The 11750-nt window shown below is 50.4% G+C and overlaps 1 protein-coding gene across 1 annotated transcript; it reads right to left on the bottom strand.

The window, feature by feature from the left end:
* Positions 1–8246: 8246 nt before the first annotated feature.
* NKX2-8 (NK2 homeobox 8) lies at positions 8247–9632 on the bottom strand. The gene is made up of 2 exons (XM_068533266.1): positions 9476–9632; positions 8247–8803 (listed from the first exon to the last, which is right to left on the bottom strand). The coding sequence occupies exons 1-2, from the start codon at positions 9630–9632 to the stop codon at positions 8247–8249; spliced, it is 714 nt and encodes a 237-aa protein (XP_068389367.1).
* Positions 9633–11750: the final 2118 nt, after the last annotated feature.

Here is an 11750-nt window from a genome sequence, read left to right as displayed (position 1 = left end):
ATTTTTGGTAGATATTTTGGCTTTTGTCTTCTTTATATGCAATGATGTGCTGTTACCACATCTGTGCAGAATTGGGCCCCAGAGTCCCCATGGAGTCCTTAGTTGGTAAGAAGTTAGAGTTCTCACCATCCTGGGAATCCCCACACCTAGATGCCTAAGATTAGACAAGTTTCGCAGCCTCCCTCTGTTGTCTGAAAATTAGCTGGCTGAGGCATCATATAGTGGCAATGAAGGAAGAAAGTTAATGTTAAACTGCAAAAGTGCCTTTTCAGAGGGATTGGAGGCAACTAAAAATTCTAAAATCAATTGATAATTCCTCTACCTTCTAAGGCTTCACAGACATGGGTTTTGGGTAGTGGAGTTTTCAGAAGTCCATGATTTACCAGAAGCTGGTGAATTACATCTCCCCTGGAAACTGTATTGCCCTGTTTGAACTCATATCAAGTAAGAAACTAACAGCCAGCTCCTCCTGTCTATGTCCTTTTGAACCACTTCACAGTCTGGTTTTTCCCTTGTTAAAGGCAGAAATGGTATGATTCCCAGTGCATGACTCTTGGTACAGGAAACAATCTGAGGCTGCAAAGAAGAGGAAACTAAAGGATAGAGGACAATTGTTCTTTCCAAGCCAATATGATCCGGGTTCTCTTTGTGGTTGTAATTTACAGTGATACAAATGAGATGTATCCCTGCACTTTCAATAGCTCACCTCAATCTCCTATTCATCATATCAGTATTATAATCATGAGAGACCAAATGTCATATGAAAATAAGTATCCTTAAGACCATAGCTTATTTATATATTCCTGTATTTTCCATATTATTTTACAAAGAAAATATTTTTAGATTGAGAATAACGAACTATCCATCCTACCTGGGTCTGACAAGTGAGACTATAAATTAGAGGTTTTCTTTCTCATTAAAAGAACTGAACATTTCCAAACTCTGCTTCTATCCCATTTATATGTGTATTATATGCATGTATAGAATATTTACATATTTAAAGTTAAAGGGACTGTTGTGGAATCAGGTTGCTCAACTGTTAGGCATACCTGAAGAAATCTGAGCACATGTTCACTTTCCTCTCAATCAGTGACAAGTTAGGTGAAGAAGATTCTTGTAATGTTGTCTGGAAAACAAAATTCTGGGAGCTCCATTACATTCTGTTGGTTGCCTCTGCTCCCACACACCCCCAAACTGATAAAATGATTAACCTTATCTAAGATAATATTTCATCCCCAAATATGGAAAATAAGAAAATCCTACTCTATCTCTACATTTTTGACTTGAGTTAAATACAAAACGTTCCCTACAGTGAATTAGGAGCACCGTTGAACACGTGGCCAGATAAATGACTGAATCAGTCAGTGTGATTAGGCAGGAAAAACAGTTTCTCAGAAAAGCAGTCACTTTCTCAGAAAAGCAGAAACTAAACCAGGTTTCTTTTGTCTTTTCCTGGTGTTTTGTGCCTCTTGCTCTGAATTTCAATTTTGTTGTTAAAAAAAACAATGTTTCCTGTCATTTCACTGATACTTGTTTGACTGTCAGACCCTGATATGTTACAATGACTCAGGGTTTCCTCTGGTTGAGAATTTACCTCCCAAGAGGTAATTTAAACCTAAACAGATAACTTCTTTAGGAGGAAGCACTGCTTAAAACACTAGCCTTGAGCAAAGCTGGAGAAGAAGGGTATAACAGACATCTCAGGTGAGAGATTCAAGGGCCCTTTTAATGGATTGTTGGGCACTTTAGTCTCTGGTTTAATTTGCAAGCAGCCTCCACTCCTCTTCCTAGTGAATTCTGCCAAGTGTGCTGTCCAGCCCCTAGGAAAGGAGAAGGAGGGGGTAGATGGTACTGCAAGAAGAGAAAAGGGACAGTCCAAATCAGAGCTTGTAGCTGGGGAAATGCATTTGAAAACCTGCTGACTCATAAAGGACCACCCAGTCAGAATGCGAGGGGAAATTAAGCATGACCAAGGTCCCCTTACATGTTCTTTCCATAACACCCTACTCACAGAAACTATACTGAAACTATGGCAGCTTTTGAAATTACATGACCTAAATAAAGACCCAGGGATTTTTATTGGTCCATAGGTCAGAGTATTGAAGAGAATATGATCTTCTGCCTCTAAAATCTGATGTTACTTTTCTGGATAAACAACAGGAACTCTCTGCTGGACATACTTGGGAAAAATGAGAACCCCTATGCTTAAAACTGGGGGGAGGATGTGTGACTGTTTAATAGCCTAACTGATTCTTCCTGGTTAAAACACCACTCTATAGATCAGCATTGAAGGGAATACTGTTTACATCTTCAGTGAGCTTATAGACTGAGTAACACGAATGGTGGGAACACAGGAGAAAGGGGAATGTCACATACCTTTGGTTATTAGTCTGGGCAGGGGCATTGGAGGGGAGTTAGGTGCAGAATTGGACTTCTGAAAATAAATCCACTCCCACATGATGGCCTGGAGAAATGATGATGAGTGACCTGGAGGGATACAATTTCTCATGCAAATTTTGAATACTAAGTGATAGAATCATATCCATAGAAATGAGCATGCCCTGTGGTTGGGACAGTACTTCCTTAGCCTTCCAAAAGCTCTTTTGACTGTCTGTTATTCATTGTACAGATAACCTGCCTAGACTGGTTAACTGAAACACCCAGAACAGGTAAACATGGTTAACAAACAATTTAACCATGCCGAGTCCATAGTTATCCTGCCTGGGCATTCTATTCCTAAGTCCAAAACGTTTTAAAGGTAGTGAAGTGCGTATGGGTTGAAGAGGCAACAATTAATTGTGTTAATGCAAGAGAATAATAAACAACTAAACACCATTGTTAGAAGGGAAGGTATAGGTTAAGCTGAGCTCAAATAACTTCCTTCTAACCCATCAGTAGCACATTATCTAAGATTCTAAAGTGCTAAATTGGTCAGACAAGAGATGTGCTAAGATGTAAGGTCCTCTGAACAATGAGGAAAGAAAATTGAAGTGAAGATTGCTATCTCCACCCACAAGAGACTTATGTGAGATGAAGTAAAAATGTTTACAATAGAAGAAAAGAGAGAAAATATGAAGAGGATGATATTTAATAATAAAGATAACACTAGAGACATAGGAAGGAAAAAGATGACTGGGGAAAGGGCTAGGGAAACCAAAGTCATAACGTTCCCCAGGGATCTGGGCCTGGGGGTTGGGAAAGCTTAGAGGAGCTTATCAGAGTCAGCAGCAACCAAACGCTGAGTGGACAATTGGTGTCAACGAAGCGGCAGCAGATGTTTTTCTGGAAGAAGAATGGTGGAATGATAGTCACAGGAAAATATTGTGACCTGCAGACAAGAGCTGTGTTTCACTGAGAGCTGAACAAGAACGCAAACAAACAGACATAGGGGAAACACAGAGGCTGTGTCCAAAAGCTGGAGGTTTGGTAGATGGAGAGGGAGGGAGGGAGGAGAGAAGGGCAGAGAGAGACCAAGAGACACAAAGATGCTAAAAACATGTCTCTTTGCCAACAAACACATGAAAAGATGCTCAACATCACTAATCATTAGAGAAATGCAAATCAAAACTACAATGAGGTATCACCTCACACCGGTCAGAATGGCCATCATCAAAAAATCTAGAAACAATAAATGCTGGAGAGGGTGTGGAGAAAAGGGAACCCTCCCTCACTGTTGGTGGGAATGTAAATTGATACAGCCACTATGGAGAACAGTATGGAGGTTCCTTAAAAAACTAAAAATAGAACTACCGTATGACCCAGCAATCCCACTACTGGGCATATACCCTGAGAAAACCATAATTCAAAAAGAGTCATGTGCCACAATGTTCATCGCAGCTCTATTTACAGTCTCCAGTCATGCACCACAATGCTCATTGCAGCACTATTTACAGTAGCCAGGACATGGAAGCAACCTAAATGTCCATCGACAGGTGAATGGATAAAGATGTGGCACATATATACAATGGAATATTAGCCATAAAAAGGAACGAAATTGAGTTATTTGTAATGAGGTGGATGGACCTAGACTCTGCCATACAGAGTGAAGTAAGTCAGAGAAAGAAAAACAAATACCATATGCTAACACACATATATGGAATCTAAAAAAACAATACTGATGAACCTAGTGGCAGGACAGGAATAAAGACACATGTAGACAACGGACTTGAGGACACAGCGGGGGAAGGGGAAGCTGGGACAAAGTGAGAGAGTAGCATTGACATACATACACTACCAAATGTAAAATGGATGGCTAGTGGAAAGCTGTTGCATAGCACAGGGAGACCAGCTCGATGCTTTGTGAAGACCTAGAGGGGTGGGATAGGGAGGGTGGCTCAAGAGGGAGGAGATATGGGGATATATGTATACATATAGCTGATTCACTTTGCTTGTTGTACAGCAGAAACTAACACAACATTGTAAAGCAATTCTACTCCAATAAAGATATATAAAAAAAGGAAAGCTGGAGTATCTATCTATAACACTATGAACATAAAGTTAGGAAGGATTCCTAGAAATAAAGGGAAATATTTCATAAGAATAAAGGGTCAGTTTATCCAGAAGATACTTTTTTAAGATGTTTTTTTTGATGTGGACCATTTTTAAAGTTTTTATTGAATTTGTTACAATATTGCTTCTGTTTTATGTTTTGGTTTTTTGGCCCCGAGGCATGTGGGATCTTAGCTCCCCAACCAGGGATTGAACCTGCAACCCCTGCATTGGAAGGTGAAGTCTTAACCACTGGACCGCCAGGGACGTCCCCAAAAGATATTTTTAAAAAACTAATTTATATAATCCTTTAATAACATTGCTCAAAAAAAAAAACAAACATGTCTCTTACAGAAGTGTCTATAAGGTAACCAGGACTGTCAACTGGGAGAAATAAAACAAAGAATGGGAAATAATTCCCACCATGTGGTTAAAGGCATGAGATCTAGAGCTAGACTGCTTGGGTTCAGATCTTCTCTGTCACTTACTAGCTGTGTGATCCTGGACAAGTTACTTATAACCTCTCTGGCCTTCAGTTTCCTCATCTGTAAAGTGGTAACAGTAGTACCATCTTATGGGGTTGTTGTGAAGATCGAATGAGTTAATATAATTTAAAAAATTAGAATATTGCCTCATACACAGGAACATCAATAATGTTAGCAACTACTGTGATATCCCGTTATCAGTTTCTGTGAGTGGCCTTAAGCCACGTACGGTACTTTTAGCATGCTTTCCCATCCTTCCAGGCCATCCATAAGACAAGTTTATGATGGCTGGGTAGTATACGTGCTGTCGCCACATCAAGATTCCAATTGTCCACTTTAATGGCAGTTTACAGGGTGGCTTAAATGTGGGCAGCCAAGGACAATGATAACATTCTGTGAGGTTTACAACTGCTTTGCACAAGTCACTCCTACACATTGAGCCTCAGTTTCTTATCTGCAAAATGGGTGCATTATATATGCCATGCATAAGGTTTCTGCGAGATCAGCTGTGAAAGTGCCTAGGACAATGCCTGGAACACAGTAAGTTTCAATAAAAGTTTGCTGAGTGTGAATCTGCCTTGTGATATTGGTGATGGGTGACAGGTATGAAATACTCTCATCTGGGGAGGGAGATTCTAACAGTTCTCACAGCTGCTGGGAGAGGCCTTGGGTTTAGCTTCCCTCAGCAGAGCCCTGGAGGAATTGATCTTTTAGATCAGAAAGGAAATTGACATTTATTATTTCCAGCTTATCACAGGTGTGAACAGAAGATAAATGACAGCCTGATTCTCTAAAATGGATGGGTGGTGATGGCAGTACATTCATAACTCTCCCCTATGGCTTCTCCTCTCTAAAGGAAGGGGCCTAAAGGAAAAGGAGCAAAAGGAGGTGGGTAACAGTGTAGACATGAGGGATCCTGATGCTAATGCCATAAGAAATGTCTGCCCTTCTCCTGCCCAGGACACAGGCTGGATTGCTATGGCTGTGACCACCTCTCTGGGAAGCAAATAAATGGTCTTTCATATTGGTTAGACCTCTGGGTGAATCTGGTTGAGGACATGCTCTCCCAAAGAGCCTCCGGGGAAGAGTCTCTCCATAGTCCAGATCCCTTAGTCCCATGGGCCTCATATTTAATAGACTCTCCCTGCTTTGCATACCCCAAGTCCTACTTTCTCTGGAGCTCCAGGAAAGAAAAGGCCAGAAACTGACCAGGTGGTGATTTTGCACTTTCTCTCCAATAATATTCAGGTCTTTGTCACCACCAAGAGCAGAGAACGAGCTACAAATCTTTACCTTCATTCTTGGAGAAACACCCCTTCAGGAGGAAAAGAGCCAAGCACCCAGCCAGCTGACAGCAGGGACACATTCTGAGCCCGGCCTTCTTCAGAAATCTTTCCGTCCTTTTCTTTCCCATCTGCTCTGCCAGGGCTAACTGGGAAGTCCCCAGGGCAGTTTCCAATATATGTCTTACAACATCCAGGCTCCCACACCAGCAATCATTTATTAGAAAGAGGTTTTATGATACAAATTTGATAATCTCCCAGGCACACTGGCACTGTTCTAATTGAAGTTGTAAGCCCATGAAATTCAAGCCCTTTGTCTTCCTGAAGGCCACAAGGTTTAAAAAGATACTATTGTCCACCCTAACACCCACTACATTGTCACCAGGGACTGATTAAACAAGAGTCCTGAATCGGAACAGTGCGGATTTTGTCTAGGTCCTTTTCAGGCCTGACAATGCCCTTTTCAGTTCCCAAGACAAAAGGAGGTTTAAGGATCGAGATTCTTCTAAGATAACCGCATCCATATGGAAGGCAAGGTGGCCAGCAGCTGAGACCCAAACACCCCTCTCCCTTCCCCCTCTGCCCTCCTTTCTCTCTCCACCCCCCAAAATCCCAGGTGATAACACTGCCTCAGCTACCCACCCCCTACCTCCTCCTTCATTTCCTCCTGGGACCAGAAAGCTAAAGCCCAAAAAAAGACCCAATGCCTACTCCTCATAGACCTCATCGAGCCCTTACTCCCTCCCCTGGATCTGATACCCAAGACTGATCTTTTCACTCGAATCTCCCTTCAGTGGCTGGCAGAGAGGAAGGTCCTCACTTCTCTGAGAGAGTGACCACTGCACTGCATGGGAGGCCCTGCGGCTACTGATACCGAGGGGATACCCAAGCGAAGAGCAGTTACAAACCCGAAGAGTAGAACACTAGGTCCCCCACCCGGGTGTACATTGGGACCCTGGGTGAAATGAGACCGACCAGCGGATCCCACACCTATGTCAGGCCCCCAGGGCTTTCCTCCCTCCGCTGGCAGCCCTGAACTGGGTCATTCCCCGCCACCTTTTAATTTCTTCACCACGTCATCCACTCCCCATCCCACCCTGGCCGGGTGTTACACCAAGAAGAGGCAGAAAATCACAGCTGCCAAGTGAGGCACTCGCAGGCTCAGCTGGGGGTTACAAGATCCCCGCATACTCCTCGGGTCCCTGAGACCTCGCTGCCGCACTCCGGAAACGAGTGGCCAGCAGTCAGGCCTGGGCTGCTCCCCGGCGCAGCATGCTCAGCCCAGGCCCCGCTGGCGCTTCTCCGGAGAATCCTAAGGGAGAAGCTCATCACGCCCTCTCGTTATGCCCTGTCGTGGCCGACTCGGTTGACCTCTGGTGTTAGAAGCTCCAGCAGCTCCGGAAGCCTAGAGGGGGGCTCCGTCTCGCTTCGGGGGTAGAGCCACCTCCCGCTAATAGATACCCCAGAGGTGCCTCTGCTTTCCCTTCCCCCCTTCCCCCAGTATCTTCCTAAAGCCGTGTGGGGACTGCGATCTGCCCTTCGGCCCAGCTCGGGGTGGGCCTTAACTTGGCCGGTTAAGGAGTGGGCCGGCGCCCCGAACTCCGGTCGGGAAAGCACAGCTCCCACCTACGTTCCCGGCAGGCACGCAGGGGGACCCAACCCTACACATTTTATTCTCGCACCGCAAAGAGGAAAAATACTCTATTTCTTTTAAAATACGTCGCTCCCCATACAAATCGCTATTTTAAAATGTACAAATAAGGTTCAAGCAATAAAATCTAGCTCTGGGGCTGGCGGTCGAGGGAAGAGGAGAGGGGATATCTTGGCGAGAGTTCCGGGTGCGCCGGCTGACGAGGGCGGGGCAGGGAACCCCGCGTCGAAGGAGGAGGGGCCCGGGACGCGCTCCAGGTCTCCGGCTCTAGCCCTGCTCCGGCCGCAGAGCGCACCCCAAGTCCGGCGTAGCCCCAGGTGCCCGCGCCCCGCGGCTGCCTCACCAGTTCCAGGAGACCAGGGCGGGGGGCGCTAAGTGCTGGTAGGCGGGGAAGAGGCCGAACGCCGAGCCGGGACCGAAGGCGGTATAGCCTGGCAGAGGGCAGGCGGCTGCCGGGGGCGCGCCGCTCTTGTCCCGGGCGGCGGCCGTGCCCACCTCGCCGCTGCCGCCGCACGGTTGCCCGTCGCGCACCAGCACGGGCACCACCACGCGGCGCAGCAAGCCGGGCGCGGAGCGCACCTCGGCCGCCGCTGCCAAGTCGGGCGCCTCCGCGGCTCCCGGCGCGCGCGCGCGCTTCAGCTTGTAGCGATGGTTCTGGAACCAGATTTTGACCTGCGTGGGCGTGAGGCGCAGCAGGCGCGCCAGCTGCTCGCGCTCTGGCGCTGACAGGTAGCGCTGCTGCCGGAAGCGCCGCTCCAACTCCAGCGTCTGCGCCTTGGAGAACAGCACCCGCCGCTTCTTCCTCTTCTCGGCGTCCGAGCCCGGAGACGCAGGCCGAGCGGACGGCCGCTGCGACGAGTCCCGCGGGCTGGCCTCTGGGCTGCTCTCGTCCGAGGCTAGGGACGCAAAGAAGACACGGCCTGGTGAGACGCCGGCCCCTCCGCGGGCCGGCCGCCTCTCGCGTGTGGGCGCCGACCCACCCGCCCGCGGCTTTTGGGATGAGGCCATTTCCTTCCCTGGGCCCATATCTGAACACCACCTCTCCGAATTCGATAACCTTTTACACCACAACCTGGGACCGCGCCCCCCAAAAAACCCGCCCCGGGTTAAAACAAGTCGGCCCTGGTCGCTGCGCTGGCAGACGAATTCACTGCAAGCTGCCTCACCAAAACGGGCCACTTCCAGGTCGACTGCACTGCGGTTTGCCGAGGTTTGCAAAGCCCTGAATCCAGGCTCGCCAGTGCTGCCCATCCCAAACCGAGGCCGGGAGAACGTGGCCACTGTTTCAGGCACTTAAGGGCGGTGTCTTAAATATTTAAATATTCTGACCCCTAGAAACAGAATCTCAAATCCCGGGCGTTAGTGCCGGGCGCAGGGATCTGATCTCAAGATGTGCCAACTGGCATAGGGGTTTGAGGAGGACAGAGCCTCTGGGACAGACCGACGCTGAGGAAACCCAGACCCTGGGCTGGGGTTTCCTCTTCCCAGCCCCGCGAGGGCCGGAGGCTTGGCTCTGCGCTCCCCACTTCCCTCGCCTCCACCCCTGCCGCCGTCCACCGCTCACTCACAGGGGTAGTGGCCGCGCTCCGATTCCAGCCAGGTGGCGTAGGGGCCGGGGCCGGGGGCGCGTAGCTCGGGCTCCCGCCTCCGCAGGTGCTGCGCGTCCTGCTCCGGTAAGTCCAGGAGCCTGCGCACGGTGAAGCCGAGGCGTCCAGAGGTAGCCATGGCCGAGGAGGGGAAGGAGACGGGGGCAGGGCAGGCTGGGAACCGAGGGGCGGCCGGGGACGCCGCCCTTATGGGTGGGCGTGAGAGGCGCACGCCATGCACTGGCTGCCGAGATATTAGGGCATCTACCGTGGAATCCCTGTTTATATAAACAGCTCTTCCCACCCGGGCGAGGTCCGGGACTCCCGAGTGTCAAGTACCTGAATGCGTGCGGGACCAAAGCCCCGGCGAGCCCGGAAGGTGGCACCTCCGCCCCCCGCCCCGCCCCGCCCCGCCCCGTCCCCCGCCCCTCGGGCGCCCCGTTACCTCCCAGAGGCGGCAGGAAGCAGCCCTTCGCATTAGCGATTCTGTCTGATTAGCCCAAAGTGGGGACAGATAATGGGGATTGTTGCCAAAGAATAACATCTTGGGTGGCGAGCGGTGGCCACCGACCGCCGGTCCCAGCTTCCTCCTCCTCCAGGGCTGACATCGGGCCTGGCCCCGCGGGAGCGCTGGGAAGGGTGGGGGCGGCATGGGTGGGTTTATGAGCACCCAGGAATTTATTCCCTGTTTGCTTTATTCCTCGAGCTTGTTTGCTGGAGTGTTCGTTTCCCGCAATTATCCGTAAAGTGATTTACAAGACGGCGTTAAACTCTGGCGGGCTCTCTTTTTCTTTTTGGTTGGGCCCCTCCGAGGATTCAGAGGCGAGAAGTCTCAGGCGGGCACGGAGGAGTGGCTTCGCCCCGTCGGCGTCTGTGCCGAGGGTTTTGAAGGCCGCTAGGAACCTCCCACACCCCAAACGTCTCCCACAACTTCAGGGGTGCTGGGGAAGGGCTGGCAGCATCCGGGGGGCCCCAGCTCGGCGCCGGTTGCTCCAGACCAGCAAAATGGAGGCGGAATTAGGCCAGACTGTTCTCCTCCCAAGTGCTAGCCTCGTTTTCCTTCTCCCGCCAGGTGGCTGGCCTTTGCGGGGCCAGGCCCCCCTCTAGGCCCCATGGGCGGCGGCGTTTCCAAGGGCGGCCTACGAGGGAGTTGCTGCCTCCTTGGCGTCGCCAGGTCCCCTGGCGCCACTTGTGCACCTGGGTTCCGTAGCCTCAGCCTTAGGCTGGGGGCTGGACATGCAGGCCTCGGGTGACTTGGGCTCTCCGCTCCGCCAAAGCTGCCCGGCCTGGTCTGGTAAGGGACCGACTGCGGGAATTAGGACTGCGCCCGCCGGGCAGAAAAGACGGCCTGCCCGGGGTTTCCCGACATCTTCTAGTTCCCCACCCGAAGAAATGATCCGGGTAGAAGGTGCCAGGAGCCGGTCAGGGCATGGATACGTTTTGTTGGCCCGTGGCTTCGTGGTGGCCACGCCTCAGACTAGGGCTGAGAGAGCGCGCTTCCAGAGGCCTCTCCTCCTGCAGCCAGTGGTTCGGGTAGTAGGTTGTTGGATTTCGGTGAGGGCCGCGGCACTTGGGTGGCCGCCCCTGAAATCCTGGCTCCATCTGAGCTGAACTCAGACCTGCCTCCCGTGCAGTTGCTGCTGCCCCGCCCGACCCGGCGCACCCTCCCCAGCAGCCTCCCTGTCAAGCGTGCCCGAGGCGCCCGGGGCTGTGCTGCGCGCTGGGTGGTCGGGCGGAGGCAACCCCAATACAGGCCAACTGCTAGGCCGTGGACAAAGGGGAAATGGAGCTCGACGTCCCGGACCTGTTGGAAGCATTTGTTCCAGTCAAGATTTTGCATTTGTTCAGTGCGAAATAATGCGTGATTGACGCCTGCTCACAATGCGCTTTAGCGCTCCGGAATAAATCGGAGCTTGTCCTGTGTTGTCATGGTTTTCAATGGGGTTCAATGGGATTGGGAGCACGATCGACTCTGCTGGCCGTCTCTCCGCGGTCTCGGGAATAGATTTATTAGTTATGTCTTTTTAAAGAAGATTAAATTGAAACGACTTGGTTGTCCTCTCTGAGATGGGGCGGAGGAGGGAGCAGGGGGTAGATGGGGGACGGCAGAAGCCAGAAACCCGATGCCCACAGTGCCCAGCACCCAAGCTCCAGCGTCCTAGAGGTTGGGCAGGTCACAGACCGGCGCAGGGCCTCGTGGACTTCTCTCTGGATGGTGCCCGATGCCTGGCAACCTCTGCCAGCCCGTCTCCTGAGA

This window comes from Eschrichtius robustus, chromosome 1 (assembly GCF_028021215.1).
Source record: "Eschrichtius robustus isolate mEscRob2 chromosome 1, mEscRob2.pri, whole genome shotgun sequence".
Taxonomy (NCBI): Eukaryota; Metazoa; Chordata; class Mammalia; order Artiodactyla; family Eschrichtiidae; genus Eschrichtius; species Eschrichtius robustus.
Note: the sequence above shows the minus strand (reverse complement) of the source record. Positions and strands in the feature narration are given on the sequence as shown.